The sequence below is a fragment of the Centruroides sculpturatus genome, unplaced genomic scaffold, assembly GCF_000671375.1.
Source record: "Centruroides sculpturatus isolate CEXI.00-Female unplaced genomic scaffold, Cexi_2.0 scaffold150, whole genome shotgun sequence".
Taxonomy (NCBI): domain Eukaryota; kingdom Metazoa; phylum Arthropoda; class Arachnida; order Scorpiones; family Buthidae; genus Centruroides; species Centruroides sculpturatus.
The window spans coordinates 199164-218187 of record NW_019384512.1 but is presented as its reverse complement, the minus strand read 5'-3'; the positions used below and the strand labels follow the sequence as shown (position 1 = coordinate 218187).

At 28.1% G+C, this 19024-nt stretch overlaps 2 protein-coding genes across 2 annotated transcripts in view; both read right to left on the bottom strand.

Moving 5' to 3' along the window:
• The window catches only part of LOC111622458 (sodium- and chloride-dependent glycine transporter 1-like), a 20672-nt gene extending 10296 nt beyond the window's left edge, over nt 1-10376 (bottom strand). Inside the window, exons 1-9 of the mRNA XM_023364829.1 lie at nt 10243-10376; nt 10020-10154; nt 9802-9945; nt 9512-9668; nt 7216-7348; nt 7005-7139; nt 6828-6931; nt 6603-6727; nt 6416-6528 (exon numbers count right to left, since the gene is read on the bottom strand). Coding sequence (XP_023220597.1) covers nt 6416-6528; nt 6603-6727; nt 6828-6931; nt 7005-7139; nt 7216-7348; nt 9512-9668; nt 9802-9945; nt 10020-10128 — 1020 coding nt within the window. The 5' untranslated portion in view covers nt 10129-10154; nt 10243-10376. The remainder of the gene's footprint in view (nt 1-6415; nt 6529-6602; nt 6728-6827; nt 6932-7004; nt 7140-7215; nt 7349-9511; nt 9669-9801; nt 9946-10019; nt 10155-10242) is intronic.
• Nucleotides 10229-19024, bottom strand: LOC111622478 (sodium- and chloride-dependent glycine transporter 2-like). The gene is made up of 5 exons (XM_023364871.1): nt 18872-19024; nt 16529-16661; nt 16318-16452; nt 16141-16244; nt 10229-10439 (listed from the first exon to the last, which is right to left on the bottom strand). The coding sequence occupies exons 1-5, from the start codon at nt 18991-18993 to the stop codon at nt 10229-10231; spliced, it is 705 nt and encodes a 234-aa protein (XP_023220639.1). The 5' UTR covers nt 18994-19024.

The following is a 19024-nucleotide window of genomic DNA, read 5'->3' as shown; positions in this document are numbered from 1 at the left end:
TTCCTATTTATATGGAAATACATTATTTTATTATTTCTGATAACTGGGAAAAATTATTTCTGAAAATATTATATTTTATATATATACTGGACTGTACTGTACATATAATCTGAAGATATTCAGTTTAATTTTGAAGTCAATCAAATTCGTTTTTGATGTCAAAATTCACACAATTCCTTTGCAAACAATATATGACGAAAAAATAATCAAAAGCACTTTTGAGAAAAATATAAACATTGCATAATTAATTGATAAAATTGCACAATTTATATACAATCTACACTTAAGTAAAACTAAAATGTAGCAATCATAATTGTCATTTTTCAAATAGTTAATTTATTTTAAAATAAGCAACGGTTAAAATAAAAGATTGCAACTATGTTTGAGAATAAAATGTGTTTCATGACAATATTACAGATTACCTAAATATGCGTAACTGTATTAAACATCTGGTGTTTTTTAATGGTAAGTTAAATGCTTATCGAACTTTAATAAATCGAACTATTTATAAAATAATGATTTAAAATTTTGAGAACTGTCAGTTAAATCAACACGTTTTATGGTCTAATGCACTTTCAGGAAATTCAATGTTGTTACAGTACACTTAAAGCCAATAATGCGTTGAAAATTATATTTAAATCAAGGTTTTTTCACAGATTTGATAAATTATTGATTCGCAGATTGTTGCTTAAATAAATCTCACGTTTCATAAATATAAAATTTCCATATTTTATGGTTATGAAAACGCAAACAATAAAATTCTCATCTATAACACTTGGAAAAAGTAAAAAGATATTATTTACTTTCATTCCCTTAAATTCATTAGGTCGAGCAAGCCCTTGCCAGTTAATATTAATTTAATCAGAGAATCAGTCGGCAGTCCAGAAATAATAATATTGCTGTATGTAATGAGCAGTCGTCGTCAAACAAATAAAAATAAAACAAATAAAATATTACTGCTGGAAGAGACTAGAACTGTTTTCATTTAGAATGGAAGCTAAAAGAAGTGATTGTTTGGATTAGTCATGACGTTATTCAAAATCTGATTGACAGCATGTTAGAGAGAATACGGGATATTATTAAAGACAAAAAATGAAGTCATAAAATATTAATGAATATATTATATGTTACATTGATGTGTTCGTATCTCATTTTATAAATATTTTGTATAAATTCTTTTTGTTTATTAACTCTTCTTCGAACATTCTCAAAACAGATTTCTATATTTCCAAGCATTATATTGAATATGGCATACCAGTATAAGACTTCTTATAAATTCCAGTAAATCAAACTTTAAAGCTCTTATTTTTCTTATATTTATCACTACTTACAGCTAATACATTATTCGAATTATAGTTTACATCTACATTGTTAATATACTGCTGATTCATATAAACTCAGCAGGTGTGCAATACTTTAGAACATCAGTGTCTGATGATAATATTAAAAGATTTAACCGCTTAACTGTATCTTTGCTGTATCTAAATCTATTAAAAGATTTAACCGCTTAACTGTATCTTTGCTGTATCTAAATCTGATATCAATTACCTTCTTTAAAGCTCTAAATTTAAAATTATCGACAGTACGAAACAATTTAAATTATCTTGAAATTATATTTTGGTTTGATCTATATAACTTTAAGTTTCTGTTATTTATTAGCTTTAAACAAAGCTTTAGGGTAATCAATTTTAAACCTTACTCACTTGAAATATTCTTGAGCGGGTGAAATTCTATTTGCCGCAGGAATTTCAGTTATGTTATTGGAAATGGCGTAAGTTGAATTATAACAAGTTCGATTAAAAAACACATGAGAAGAATTTTGCATTTTGCAAGCACTATAATCAGCTTCTCTGAAACATGCTACATACAAAATTAAATTAATTATTAATTTTTATTACTAATAAAAAATATGTAATCAATTATAATTTGTAAAAATCTTTTATTCTTTAATACAATATACAGTATTTATAAAATTTCTACTTGAAAATATTACCTTCGGTATTGAAAGAATGATCACAAAATTGCCAGTTAACAACGCTTCGAGCAGAATCGAAAAAATAGAAAATAGTCCACGAGATAATTACATTATAATATATGCAAACAAAAGTCGATGCAATTATTATGGCATATCCCAATCCTAAGAATTTCAAATAATTATTATTAAAATTTATTTTTCTATGAAATATTTAAAATATTCGAATATATACTGACCTTTAAATGCCGGGGATAAATATTTGAAAATTTTTAGAGGGCCTATTGCACTGAACTGGCCTAATGTCAGTTCCACTAGAAATACAGGCATTCCAATTACGAACGTCATGATAACATAAGGAATTAGAAAGGCGCCTAAATATTTAAAAAATATATATAAATTTGAAATAGGCTGCTTCAACTTTTATATTTAAAACATTAAAAAAGAACTATTTTGTTTTACCTCCTCCGTTACTGTAGCATAAGAATGGAAATCTCCATACATTTCCTAATCCAACAGCAGTGCCTAAACATGCTAATAGAAAGTCGAATCTTCCAGACCAATGCCCCCGTTCTGGCTCTTGTCTTATAATTTCGCTCACTATGTCTTCGTGATTAGCACAGTCGATTGCTTCTATATTTATATCGGTTTCTTTGTTCCTATTTAAAGAACCGATCTTCTTTCGAAACGCTTCAAATTTAAATATTCGAAAATAAAATTAGAAAATAAAATATATTCAAATTTAAATATTAAAAAAATAAATTTTTCTCCTATTCTAATGATTTAAATAATAAATTTATTGAGATGATGCTTAACATTAAAGAAAACAAATCAGGCAAATATAAAATATATATCTTTGTAATAAATTACTAGGACATCACGCGACTTTGTCGTATCGCGATAGAATTGAGGAGAGCCGGAAATAAAAAAGCGATCCCTGCACCTGCCACCACAAAAGAGACGATCCTTGTACAGTATCTGCCGACGCGGAGAGGCTATCCAAGAACAAAGCAATCCTCATTGATTGCTTCATTGATTGTTCTTGTGTTTTGTTTGTTTCTAGCTCCTATTTTCCGTTAGGCGCACGCAAAGATGTTTTTATTTTTTAACCCTAAGCCTGAATTCCGTTAGACTGACTCAGTCGCATCAGAAAGCACGGACATTGTCAGTTTAACCCCTCTGAATATCGAAAACTCCTCAATTCCTATTTTTACAATTAAATGGACACTGATTACATTTCTGGATTCCTCATTGAAATTAATAGAAAATGGCAAAGTTTAATCGAAATCGGCTCATTAAATTTCGAAAATGAACTCGACTCTATAGCGAAGCCCATGGAAGTGCTAGCGACCGTGATTAGTGTTATATCGCTTTGTCGCGCTCGCTCGTCTCGCTTAATCTCGAAAACGAAGTCATGGTCCCCATTTTTTATTTCATTTTTTATTCCTCGTCTCAATTAGTAGAAAGTAACAAAGCTTAATCAAAACCGATCGAACAGATTTTGAGAATGAACACAATTCTATAAGCCATGATCATAGACAAGGCTTCGCTAATGCTCCGCCTCAATACGTAATTCTGTAAATATAAAAGTAAACAAATGAGCCTTGTTTAACTAATTTAAATATAAGGCTCATTTTAAAATGGTTAATTAATTTTCAGCCACAAAATATAATAATATGATAATTATGCTAGTTTAGAGAAAGACGTGTGAATATGTGTTATTTGTACAGTACTGTACATCCTAACATAATAAGTTAATAACTTAACTCATTAAATAAATAAAAATATGTTAATTATGAAAGAAAATAAATAAAACAATTTTACCAGTTATACATAATATATTATTTAACTTTTTATAGAGTTTTTTCAAAATTTATATTTTAACACATTGAGATAGAAGATCATACTTAAATTATAATTATTTAAATTACAGGTAACCCCCGTATAACACGGTAGTTACGTTCCAAAAAATTGCCGTGTTATGCGAATCCGTGTTATACGAAACAAAGAACTAATACGAAAAGGAGGGTTAGGTTCCAAAAATTAAAAAACATGCTAGTATATTTTCATAATTAAGATAAATATCTTCATTAAAATTTTTTAAAGTGATACATATTAATATAAATTAAACAATGTTTTCTTCGTCATCACTAAAAACACTATTAATTAACCGAGAGCGTTTTCTTTTTGGCAAGTTATCCTTATCCTCTGAGCATTTTTCTGCATTATCTTCAGATCCATGCTTTACCTTTTGCAAAATGTATGTAATTTTAGATTGCTTGCTTCTAGTTAAAAGGTCTTTATAAATTTCCTTATATGGTGCTAAGCACTTATGAAGAATAAAGCAAGTATGGAATAAGGGAAAAACATTCGGCAACATCAGAAGCAGAAGCGTCGCGATCTGGCAACATTGAAACAAGTTTCGAGAAGGACCACGTGTATCGACAGAAGGCGAGAAGAGAAAATTTACGTACTTAAGTACTAATAGTTCACGAAAATAATAATTTTCGTGAACTATTATTACTTAAGTATGTAAAAATTTATTACAGTTCCTGTTGTTCGAGGGTTTTACCCAATTCTCGAACCGTGTCAGAGTGAATCCGTGCTATAAAAGTACCGTGTTGTACGGGAGATGGTACCAATTCTCGAACCGTGTTAGAGCGAATCCGTGCTATAGAAGTGCCGTGTTATACGGGGGTTACCTGTATTATCATATCATTAGCACATCATAATCTCATATCATTTCACATTCATTTCATAATCATTCATAAAAATGTTATAATTTAATCAAAATTTATATAACTACTAAATTTATATACAATCAAGAAATTTTGGAACCTCGATTATACTCGAAAATATAAATTATTTTTAACTATTCTGACTTCTAAAATCTTTAAGTTCTCGGAACAAATTTAAATCATTTACTAAACAATAGAATGATTTAAGAAGTTATTTTAATACTTAATAAATAAATATAAATTTATATATGTAAATTTCTGAAGTTTTTTATATTTCTAAACTACTTGAGAAATTAGAGCAAATACAATTCAAAAACGCAGGAACAGTAGCAAATTCAATTAAGCTATAATCTACACACGTGTCCAAATCTTAAAGACGAACACAATATCGTGGCAGGTTCTAAGCTAGTCGGTGACGAACCTGCCACGACATTGTGAGTTCTGCATCGTAGTTCGAGGTGAATATATTCCATATTTACAGGTGTAATATGTAAATGTCGTTTATCCCTTAAATTTTGAATAGATGTGTATTTGATAAGCCTCAATGCTACGAATTACAATTGGTTTTTTTTAATGATTTTGCTGTATTACAATATAAACATGACACATTTCAATATATTAATTTATAATATTTGAATTTATAAATTTATGCGTTACAGGAAAACAAGTTACAAGATTACCATTTTCTTATTTAACAACTAAACAATTTGACTTATTTATTGATTTATTGACTTATTTATTGATTTAACCGAACAAAATTATGAAAAAAAAAATGAGAAAANTATACTCTTACCATATATGTAACCTACTATGATACATTCTACTAAACCAATAAATAAATATGGCCACCCTGCGGCATATGCATCCATTATTTCCAAAATATAAATACCACCCTAAAATTATTGAAATATATTAATATAATTATTTATAATTTTTTAACATTTTAAAATATATTACATGTAAATAACTACTTACTCTTGTTGTTAAAGGCAATCCTAGAAAAAATAAAATAATTCCAATAGAAATGACAACAAGAGGTTTCTTATCTCGAGTTTTTGGAAACTGATCAAACACTGCAGTTATGAGAGATTCCACCATAGAAAACTAAAATTAAACATAATCACTTTAATATAGTCTACCTAAATTTTAATTTATTATTTTTATAAATTATTTATTTTACTAAATAGTAAATAAGTTATAAGTTAAAGTACAATTATTTTGTATTAAATTACGATCCTCGCTTTTACGACTTAATTGGTTTCTGGAAAATTGTGGTTAAGCGAGGCATGGTATTTTTCATAGACGGTTTAGTATCCTAAATTACATTTATAATTCAATAAATCAAGTTGTCAAAAAGATACTTAAAAATGGTGTTTCATACAATTAAATAAAAAATTTATCAATATATTAGAGTAAAAGCGGAGAAGTGTAAAGTTAGAGGTCGTAAAGCGAGGCCTATACATTATATTCCTTTATAAAGTTGATTAAAATTCTATAACGATATTTTATAAACATTTTACTTTTAAAGATTCTTTTCGATTAAGATACTTTAAAATAATTTAATAAATAATCTAAGCGTAAAAATCAATTTTTGAATAAAAATTTATCCATAAAATTCTTATTTTTAATATAACTTTAATAACCTAACGTTTAAGCATATTAAAAATTAAAATATTCCATGATTGGACTATTTAATTAGACTAACCTGACTATCGATGCCCAGCAAAAACAGCATAAAGAAGAACAAAAGAGCCCAAAATACCGATCCTGGCATTTTGGAAATTCCTTCTGGATAAGCAATGAATGCAAGCCCATTATCTGTTCACACATAAAAGTAACATTAATGTAGAAATATAAATAAAAAAATAAGATTTAAACCAATATTTAATTACCGGATTTCACAACATCTGAAACGTTTTTTTGAAGTTGATTAGCAGTATAACCTAACATTGAAAAGACGACCAATCCACTAAAAATACTGGTTAACATATCGGCTATTCCGATTATCAGGACATCTCTTTAAATAATAAATAAAATAATAATAATCTTTAAAAATCAAGCATAAATAACAAGCTTCTTCAAACAACAATAAATAATAATAAATTAGGTTAACTTACTTAATTAAATTATTTTTGAAACGATTGTAACTGGCATAAGTTAACATTCCGCCTCCTCCAATACTGAATGAATAGAATACTTGAATGGCTGCAGCTTCCCAAACCTTAAAATAACAATAAAATTATCATATGATAAATTATCCTTTACAGTACAATAAATAAAGGTTTTTAAATTACCTTTATATCAGATAGTTTTGAAAAATCGGGTATCAAATAAAATTTGAGCCCTTCAGTAGCTCCTTCTAATGTTACTCCTCGAATGAATAATATAAAGAGGATAACATAAGGAAATGTAGCTGTGAAATAAACAACCTATGAAAATATTTAATAATTAGAAAATATTTCTCTTTAATTTGCAAATTGTAAATTAAAATAGAATTTTTAATACTTTTCCTGATGATTTAATTCCTTTAATTAATGAGATCACAACAACTATCCACGATACTAAAAGACATAAAGCGATCTTCCATTCTATAGATCCAATATCTTCGATTCCAGATGATATATTCAAAACGTAAAAACTAAAAACAAAAAATTAAACTATTTAAATAAATTATTTTTTTATGTTTTCGTACAATGCATAAAAATTATCAAATAAAACATTCGCTTAAAAAGGATTTACGCCTTCTAAATATTACCTACAAAAAAATTATAAAATATTTTAAAACAAAAGTAGAAAAATGTGTTGTATGTTTTCAAAGGTTCATAAAAAAAATTTTGGAGTAATTAATTTTTCAAATTTTGTAACTTAAAAATGTAAGTTGTAATATAAAATTCTAGAAATTAAGGGAATAATTGCGGGTGGGGTAACAAGAATATTACAGATGTAATGTTTTAATGTTGTAAATTATGCCAGATAAGTCTTAAGCTGATTATCCAAAAAGTTATCATTGCGAAACTTATTAATGTTTAATTAAGACTGATACGCTTAATTTACGATTAAAATGTTTCATAATTTTAATTTTGTCATTTTCTACGAATTTCCTATTTATATGGAAATACATTATTTTATTATTTCTGATAACTGGGAAAAATTATTTCTGAAAATATTATATTTTATATATATACTGGACTGTACTGTACATATAATCTGAAGATATTCAGTTTAATTTTGAAGTCAATCAAATTCGTTTTTGATGTCAAAATTCACACAATTCCTTTGCAAACAATATATGACGAAAAAATAATCAAAAGCACTTTTGAGAAAAATATAAACATTGCATAATTAATTGATAAAATTGCACAATTTATATACAATCTACACTTAAGTAAAACTAAAATGTAGCAATCATAATTGTCATTTTTCAAATAGTTAATTTATTTTAAAATAAGCAACGGTTAAAATAAAAGATTGCAACTATGTTTGAGAATAAAATGTGTTTCATGACAATATTACAGATTACCTAAATATGCGTAACTGTATTAAACATCTGGTGTTTTTTAATGGTAAGTTAAATGCTTATCGAACTTTAATAAATCGAACTATTTATAAAATAATGATTTAAAATTTTGAGAACTGTCAGTTAAATCAACACGTTTTATGGTCTAATGCACTTTCAGGAAATTCAATGTTGTTACAGTACACTTAAAGCCAATAATGCGTTGAAAATTATATTTAAATCAAGGTTTTTTCACAGATTTGATAAATTATTGATTCGCAGATTGTTGCTTAAATAAATCTCACGTTTCATAAATATAAAATTTCCATATTTTATGGTTATGAAAACGCAAACAATAAAATTCTCATCTATAACACTTGGAAAAAGTAAAAAGATATTATTTACTTTCATTCCCTTAAATTCATTAGGTCGAGCAAGCCCTTGCCAGTTAATATTAATTTAATCAGAGAATCAGTCGGCAGTCCAGAAATAATAATATTGCTGTATGTAATGAGCAGTCGTCGTCAAACAAATAAAAATAAAACAAATAAAATATTACTGCTGGAAGAGACTAGAACTGTTTTCATTTAGAATGGAAGCTAAAAGAAGTGATTGTTTGGATTAGTCATGACGTTATTCAAAATCTGATTGACAGCATGTTAGAGAGAATACGGGATATTATTAAAGACAAAAAATGAAGTCATAAAATATTAATGAATATATTATATGTTACATTGATGTGTTCGTATCTCATTTTATAAATATTTTGTATAAATTCTTTTTGTTTATTAACTCTTCTTCGAACATTCTCAAAACAGATTTCTATATTTCCAAGCATTATATTGAATATGGCATACCAGTATAAGACTTCTTATAAATTCCAGTAAATCAAACTTTAAAGCTCTTATTTTTCTTATATTTATCACTACTTACAGCTAATACATTATTCGAATTATAGTTTACATCTACATTGTTAATATACTGCTGATTCATATAAACTCAGCAGGTGTGCAATACTTTAGAACATCAGTGTCTGATGATAATATTAAAAGATTTAACCGCTTAACTGTATCTTTGCTGTATCTAAATCTATTAAAAGATTTAACCGCTTAACTGTATCTTTGCTGTATCTAAATCTGATATCAATTACCTTCTTTAAAGCTCTAAATTTAAAATTATCGACAGTACGAAACAATTTAAATTATCTTGAAATTATATTTTGGTTTGATCTATATAACTTTAAGTTTCTGTTATTTATTAGCTTTAAACAAAGCTTTAGGGTAATCAATTTTAAACCTTACTCACTTGAAATATTCTTGAGCGGGTGAAATTCTATTTGCCGCAGGAATTTCAGTTATGTTATTGGAAATGGCGTAAGTTGAATTATAACAAGTTCGATTAAAAAACACATGAGAAGAATTTTGCATTTTGCAAGCACTATAATCAGCTTCTCTGAAACATGCTACATACAAAATTAAATTAATTATTAATTTTTATTACTAATAAAAAATATGTAATCAATTATAATTTGTAAAAATCTTTTATTCTTTAATACAATATACAGTATTTATAAAATTTCTACTTGAAAATATTACCTTCGGTATTGAAAGAATGATCACAAAATTGCCAGTTAACAACGCTTCGAGCAGAATCGAAAAAATAGAAAATAGTCCACGAGATAATTACATTATAATATATGCAAACAAAAGTCGATGCAATTATTATGGCATATCCCAATCCTAAGAATTTCAAATAATTATTATTAAAATTTATTTTTCTATGAAATATTTAAAATATTCGAATATATACTGACCTTTAAATGCCGGGGATAAATATTTGAAAATTTTTAGAGGGCCTATTGCACTGAACTGGCCTAATGTCAGTTCCACTAGAAATACAGGCATTCCAATTACGAACGTCATGATAACATAAGGAATTAGAAAGGCGCCTAAATATTTAAAAAATATATATAAATTTGAAATAGGCTGCTTCAACTTTTATATTTAAAACATTAAAAAAGAACTATTTTGTTTTACCTCCTCCGTTACTGTAGCATAAGAATGGAAATCTCCATACATTTCCTAATCCAACAGCAGTGCCTAAACATGCTAATAGAAAGTCGAATCTTCCAGACCAATGCCCCCGTTCTGGCTCTTGTCTTATAATTTCGCTCACTATGTCTTCGTGATTAGCACAGTCGATTGCTTCTATATTTATATCGGTTTCTTTGTTCCTATTTAAAGAACCGATCTTCTTTCGAAACGCTTCAAATTTAAATATTCGAAAATAAAATTAGAAAATAAAATATATTCAAATTTAAATATTAAAAAAATAAATTTTTCTCCTATTCTAATGATTTAAATAATAAATTTATTGAGATGATGCTTAACATTAAAGAAAACAAATCAGGCAAATATAAAATATATATCTTTGTAATAAATTACTAGGACATCACGCGACTTTGTCGTATCGCGATAGAATTGAGGAGAGCCGGAAATAAAAAAGCGATCCCTGCACCTGCCACCACAAAAGAGACGATCCTTGTACAGTATCTGCCGACGCGGAGAGGCTATCCAAGAACAAAGCAATCCTCATTGATTGCTTCATTGATTGTTCTTGTGTTTTGTTTGTTTCTAGCTCCTATTTTCCGTTAGGCGCACGCAAAGATGTTTTTATTTTTTAACCCTAAGCCTGAATTCCGTTAGACTGACTCAGTCGCATCAGAAAGCACGGACATTGTCAGTTTAACCCCTCTGAATATCGAAAACTCCTCAATTCCTATTTTTACAATTAAATGGACACTGATTACATTTCTGGATTCCTCATTGAAATTAATAGAAAATGGCAAAGTTTAATCGAAATCGGCTCATTAAATTTCGAAAATGAACTCGACTCTATAGCGAAGCCCATGGAAGTGCTAGCGACCGTGATTAGTGTTATATCGCTTTGTCGCGCTCGCTCGTCTCGCTTAATCTCGAAAACGAAGTCATGGTCCCCATTTTTTATTTCATTTTTTATTCCTCGTCTCAATTAGTAGAAAGTAACAAAGCTTAATCAAAACCGATCGAACAGATTTTGAGAATGAACACAATTCTATAAGCCATGATCATAGACAAGGCTTCGCTAATGCTCCGCCTCAATACGTAATTCTGTAAATATAAAAGTAAACAAATGAGCCTTGTTTAACTAATTTAAATATAAGGCTCATTTTAAAATGGTTAATTAATTTTCAGCCACAAAATATAATAATATGATAATTATGCTAGTTTAGAGAAAGACGTGTGAATATGTGTTATTTGTACAGTACTGTACATCCTAACATAATAAGTTAATAACTTAACTCATTAAATAAATAAAAATATGTTAATTATGAAAGAAAATAAATAAAACAATTTTACCAGTTATACATAATATATTATTTAACTTTTTATAGAGTTTTTTCAAAATTTATATTTTAACACATTGAGATAGAAGATCATACTTAAATTATAATTATTTAAATTACAGGTAACCCCCGTATAACACGGTAGTTACGTTCCAAAAAATTGCCGTGTTATGCGAATCCGTGTTATACGAAACAAAGAACTAATACGAAAAGGAGGGTTAGGTTCCAAAAATTAAAAAACATGCTAGTATATTTTCATAATTAAGATAAATATCTTCATTAAAATTTTTTAAAGTGATACATATTAATATAAATTAAACAATGTTTTCTTCGTCATCACTAAAAACACTATTAATTAACCGAGAGCGTTTTCTTTTTGGCAAGTTATCCTTATCCTCTGAGCATTTTTCTGCATTATCTTCAGATCCATGCTTTACCTTTTGCAAAATGTATGTAATTTTAGATTGCTTGCTTCTAGTTAAAAGGTCTTTATAAATTTCCTTATATGGTGCTAAGCACTTATGAAGAATAAAGCAAGTATGGAATAAGGGAAAAACATTCGGCAACATCAGAAGCAGAAGCGTCGCGATCTGGCAACATTGAAACAAGTTTCGAGAAGGACCACGTGTATCGACAGAAGGCGAGAAGAGAAAATTTACGTACTTAAGTACTAATAGTTCACGAAAATAATAATTTTCGTGAACTATTATTACTTAAGTATGTAAAAATTTATTACAGTTCCTGTTGTTCGAGGGTTTTACCCAATTCTCGAACCGTGTCAGAGTGAATCCGTGCTATAAAAGTACCGTGTTGTACGGGAGATGGTACCAATTCTCGAACCGTGTTAGAGCGAATCCGTGCTATAGAAGTGCCGTGTTATACGGGGGTTACCTGTATTATCATATCATTAGCACATCATAATCTCATATCATTTCACATTCATTTCATAATCATTCATAAAAATGTTATAATTTAATCAAAATTTATATAACTACTAAATTTATATACAATCAAGAAATTTTGGAACCTCGATTATACTCGAAAATATAAATTATTTTTAACTATTCTGACTTCTAAAATCTTTAAGTTCTCGGAACAAATTTAAATCATTTACTAAACAATAGAATGATTTAAGAAGTTATTTTAATACTTAATAAATAAATATAAATTTATATATGTAAATTTCTGAAGTTTTTTATATTTCTAAACTACTTGAGAAATTAGAGCAAATACAATTCAAAAACGCAGGAACAGTAGCAAATTCAATTAAGCTATAATCTACACACGTGTCCAAATCTTAAAGACGAACACAATATCGTGGCAGGTTCTAAGCTAGTCGGTGACGAACCTGCCACGACATTGTGAGTTCTGCATCGTAGTTCGAGGTGAATATATTCCATATTTACAGGTGTAATATGTAAATGTCGTTTATCCCTTAAATTTTGAATAGATGTGTATTTGATAAGCCTCAATGCTACGAATTACAATTGGTTTTTTTTAATGATTTTGCTGTATTACAATATAAACATGACACATTTCAATATATTAATTTATAATATTTGAATTTATAAATTTATGCGTTACAGGAAAACAAGTTACAAGATTACCATTTTCTTATTTAACAACTAAACAATTTGACTTATTTATTGATTTATTGACTTATTTATTGATTTAACCGAACAAAATTATGAAAAAAAAAATGAGAAAATTTGCATTATACAATTTGGACGCTCTCTACTAGAACATGAATGTTACATTACATGATTTTCTTATGTCCTAAACTTTTTCTTTTTAAACTGTCAGATTTCGTGACGGTTTTGATCTTATGTCTAAATAGAAAATTTAAATTTGGTTTTATTGGATAGCTTTACAAGTGACTTTCAGCACAATTCCAATTATCCGAGCCCGGATTATCCAAGGCAAAGCTGAGTAGGCCTATGTTAGGTTCAAAGATCAAAAATGCTCATTGAGCGAAAAAATCTACCACAATGCATTCTGATTTCTCAGATCCAGCAACAACGCAAATTTCGTGTCGTGGTAGCACTTTCAAAAATACGCACAACGGGTTTTGGAAAAGTATTCAATAAGACCACAAAACGAAATTCGTGTCGAGTCTTTTAGTAATCAACCAAAACGCGATCTAACAATGTGGAAATGCTACACGCGTTGTGGACGCCTATTAATATAGCCACGACGCAATGTAATAAAAATATCTGTGCAAAAATAAGTAACAAATTTTTTTATTATTTAGAATAAAATCAAATTCTAGTCTATATTGAGAATTATACAGTATAACGAAGAGCAACGTTAGAGTTGAGAGAGTGTGTGCTAAACTTGGTCAAGAAGAACAAACACAAGAAATGATTTCATTTTCTTATTCAAAATTTTCTGAACTTGTTATTGGAGATAGTATTGCATTCCCTGACGTTTATTTTTGCAATAAATTTATAGTTGCTGATAGTAACTTTATTGAACCGCAAGATGTGCTCTCGACTTCGCTAACTCTTCGTTCGGCCTCTATGTTGTCATGTGGAGGCAAGCAACATATAAGCTGCGAATGTAAAAGATACTTCATTAACAAAAAGTGCACATGTCTCCAAAAACATAAAGTGCAATTCCAAATGTTACAATAGTTCTTGAAAAATAATAAAAATAATTTAAATCTAATTTCCACTAAAGGACCATTCTGAACAATGTTTATTATTAGAAAAATACTCAAGTAAAATTTCCTATCACAAAACGTTATATCATTAAAAGAACCAATGTATAATATGCGCAACTCTTCATTTTCTTCACAGTCACGAAGACAGTACAGTTTGCTGTTAATAGTTTTGTTTATAAATTTTTTATACTTTTTTTTGCGCAGATATTTTTATCACATCGCGTCATGGCTGCATTAATAAGCGTCCACAACACGTAGCATTTCCACATTGTTAGATCGCGTTTTGGTTGATTACTAAAAGAATCTCGACACGAATCTTGTTTTGTGGTCTTATTGAATACAAAAACGCGTTGTGCACAGTTTTGAAAGTGCCACGACACGAAATTCGTGAAAATCTGATAAGTCAGAATGCGTTGTGGTCGATTTTTTCGCTCAGTGAGCGTTTTCGGTGTTTAAGCCTAACAAATATACCACTTTTCATAAAAGTTTTTTGTTTTAAGTTATGGCAACACAACACTTGGACGATCTACATAGGGGATGCCTTTTTTAAGGGAAACTGGCCCCTATTTAGGCGTTACAGACGTGGAGAAAACCCGGAAAGCCATCCCGTCCAATCGAGGCGCGAACCCAGGATCGAACTCTTAGTGTTCAGGGAACAAAGACCGCTTGGCCGCTGACGGGCCTTATAGAAGAAAGTTTTAAACTGTAGTATTATTACAAAATAATTTGTTTCTGTTACCTTTTATCCTTTAGCTTCATTATAAGACAAATCACATTAAAATGTAACTACAATAATAGTCTACATATTTTCGTTCTGATTGTACAGTACGCATTAGCTTTATATAATAAATGATGCAAAAACTGTTATTCTATAATAATAGAGAAGAAGGTGGTATTATGGAACCCCGTTTTCATTATAGTGAATTGTAAACAAGGTATCATAACTACACCCAATTTTTTGTGCCAAAAGTACCGATAACTATTGAACTAAATGTTCCTAATTGGATTTTTCGCTATGGATGACATTAGGCTACAAAATTAATTAGGCTTTATCATTATAAACATTAGACTACATTATATTAGTGAATTTTATCAATATATGATAAAATTCACTAAGATATTGATATAAGCTTAAAAAGAGAACTTAAAAGTGATATCATACAAATCGTTTTTATTTGTAATTTTTTTATCTGAGTTTTCGATTATCCGAGGTAGCAATGGTCCATATTACCTCGAATAATCGGGTTCTACCTTATTTTTTGTATTTTATCTAATTTTATCAGTATTGAACTTTCTAATATCTGCTTTTATGAGCAAATTTTTCTTTTGAGAAATCATCGTTGAACCTCCATCATTTTCCATATGCTCAGTATCACAAATTGCGATTACGTTCCTGGGAATAACAATTTGAACTATGTAGCCTAATGCCATCTATATCAACGTTTTCCGAACTTTATGATGTCGAGAACCCGTTTTCCAGTCACATTTTTTTCGTCGCCCCCCAAATATTAAAAAATTTAAATGAAGCATTAGACAACAAACTATTTCACAATTTTCTTTAATTAATAACACTGTTACTCGTTGTTATCAATCCGTGACAATATCGTCGCGTGTATACATTACTACCATCTATTGTCAATATGTAACAGTACAGTACGTACTGTACTGTACAGTGCCAGTACAGTTTTTTTTTTTTACGTAAATAGGTTCCACAAAACCCCGCAATGCGGGAGCTCCAGAAACCTAAGGGGTCTCGTACTGTTTGGATATTTTTAAAAATTAGATATTTATTAATATCGACTAAGGAATATTAAATAGTTTTTCTATACGTTATAAAAAATTCATTTATNAAACAACAATAAACAATAATAAATTAGGTTAACTTACTTAATTAAATTATTTTTGAAACGATTGTAACTGGCATAAGTTAACATTCCGCCTCCTCCAATACTGAATGAATAGAATACTTGAATGGCTGCAGCTTCCCAAACCTTAAAATAACAATAAAATTATCATATGATAAATTATCCTTTACAGTACAATAAATAAAGGTTTTTAAATTACCTTTATATCAGATAGTTTTGAAAAATCGGGTATCAAATAAAATTTGAGCCCTTCAGTAGCTCCTTCTAATGTTACTCCTCGAATGAATAATATAAAGAGGATAACATAAGGAAATGTAGCTGTGAAATAAACAACCTATGAAAATATTTAATAATTAGAAAATATTTCTCTTTAATTTGCAAATTGTAAATTAAAATAGAATTTTTAATACTTTTCCTGATGATTTAATTCCTTTAATTAATGAGATCACAACAACTATCCACGATACTAAAAGACATAAAGCGATCTTCCATTCTATAGATCCAATATCTTCGATTCCAGATGATATATTCAAAACGTAAAAACTAAAAACAAAAAATTAAACTATTTAAATAAATTATTTTTTTATGTTTTCGTACAATGCATAAAAATTATCAAATAAAACATTCGCTTAAAAAGGATTTACGCCTTCTAAATATTACCTACAAAAAAATTATAAAATATTTTAAAACAAAAGTAGAAAAATGTGTTGTATGTTTTCAAAGGTTCATAAAAAAAATTTTGGAGTAATTAATTTTTCAAATTTTGTAACTTAAAAATGTAAGTTGTAATATAAAATTCTAGAAATTAAGGGAATAATTGCGGGTGGGGTAACAAGAATATTACAGATGTAATGTTTTAATGTTGTAAATTATGCCAGATAAGTCTTAAGCTGATTATCCAAAAAGTTATCATTGCGAAACTTATTAATGTTTAATTAAGACTGATACGCTTAATTTACGATTAAAATGTTTCATAATTTTAATTTTGTCATTTTCTACGAATTTCCTATTTATATGGAAATACATTATTTTATTATTTCTGATAACTGGGAAAAATTATTTCTGAAAATATTATATTTTATATATATACTGGACTGTACTGTACATATAATCTGAAGATATTCAGTTTAATTTTGAAGTCAATCAAATTCGTTTTTGATGTCAAAATTCACACAATTCCTTTGCAAACAATATATGACGAAAAAATAATCAAAAGCACTTTTGAGAAAAATATAAACATTGCATAATTAATTGATAAAATTGCACAATTTATATACAATCTACACTTAAGTAAAACTAAAATGTAGCAATCATAATTGTCATTTTTCAAATAGTTAATTTATTTTAAAATAAGCAACGGTTAAAATAAAAGATTGCAACTATGTTTGAGAATAAAATGTGTTTCATGACAATATTACAGATTACCTAAATATGCGTAACTGTATTAAACATCTGGTGTTTTTTAATGGTAAGTTAAATGCTTATCGAACTTTAATAAATCGAACTATTTATAAAATAATGATTTAAAATTTTGAGAACTGTCAGTTAAATCAACACGTTTTATGGTCTAATGCACTTTCAGGAAATTCAATGTTGTTACAGTACACTTAAAGCCAATAATGCGTTGAAAATTATATTTAAATCAAGGTTTTTTCACAGATTTGATAAATTATTGATTCGCAGATTGTTGCTTAAATAAATCTCACGTTTCATAAATATAAAATTTCCATATTTTATGGTTATGAAAACGCAAACAATAAAATTCTCATCTATAACACTTGGAAAAAGTAAAAAGATATTATTTACTTTCATTCCCTTAAATTCATTAGGTCGAGCAAGCCCTTGCCAGTTAATATTAATTTAATCAGAGAATCAGTCGGCAGTCCAGAAATAATAATATTGCTGTATGTAATGAGCAGTCGTCGTCAAACAAATAAAAATAAAACAAATAAAATATTACTGCTGGAAGAGACTAGAACTGTTTTCATTTAGAATGGAAGCTAAAAGAAGTGATTGTTTGGATTAGTCATGACGTTATTCAAAATCTGATTGACAGCATGTTAGAGAGAATACGGGATATTATTAAAGACAAAAAATGAAGTCATAAAATATTAATGAATATATTATATGTTACATTGATGTGTTCGTATCTCATTTTATAAATATTTTGTATAAATTCTTTTTGTTTATTAACTCTTCTTCGAACATTCTCAAAACAGATTTCTATATTTCCAAGCATTATATTGAATATGGCATACCAGTATAAGACTTCTTATAAATTCCAGTAAATCAAACTTTAAAGCTCTTATTTTTCTTATATTTATCACTACTTACAGCTAATACATTATTCGAATTATAGTTTACATCTACATTGTTAATATACTGCTGATTCATATAAACTCAGCAGGTGTGCAATACTTTAGAACATCAGTGTCTGATGATAATATTAAAAGATTTAACCGCTTAACTGTATCTTTGCTGTATCTAAATCTATTAAAAGATTTAACCGCTTAACTGTATCTTTGCTGTATCTAAATCTATTAAAAGATTTAACCGCTTAACTGTATCTTTGCTGTATCTAAATCTGATATCAATTACCTTCTTTAAAGCTCTAAATTTAAAATTATCGACAGTACGAAACAATTTAAATTATCTTGAAATTATATTTTGGTTTGATCTATATAACTTTAAGTTTCTGTTATTTATTAGCTTTAAACAAAGCTTTAGGGTAATCAATTTTAAACCTTACTCACTTGAAATATTCTTGAGCGGGTGAAATTCTATTTGCCGCAGGAATTTCAGTTATGTTATTGGAAATGGCGTAAGTTGAATTATAACAAGTTCGATTAAAAAACACATGAGAAGAATTTTGCATTTTGCAAGCACTATAATCAGCTTCTCTGAAA

What these genes read in the sequence shown, in the direction of transcription:
- LOC111622478 (XM_023364871.1), bottom strand. Translation starts at nt 18,993, where the DNA reads ATGCAAAATTCTTCTCATGTGTTTTTTAATCGAACTTGTTATAATTCA. An exon ending in GAATTAAATCATCAGGAAAA is followed by an intron (nt 16,453 to 16,528) that starts GTATTAAAAATT and finishes ATATTTTCATAG; the next exon opens with GTTGTTTATTTCACAGCTAC. An exon ending in TTCAAAAATAATTTAATTAA is followed by an intron (nt 10,440 to 16,140) that starts GTAAGTTAACCT and finishes TTCTTTAAATAG; the next exon opens with GAACAAAGAAACCGATATAA.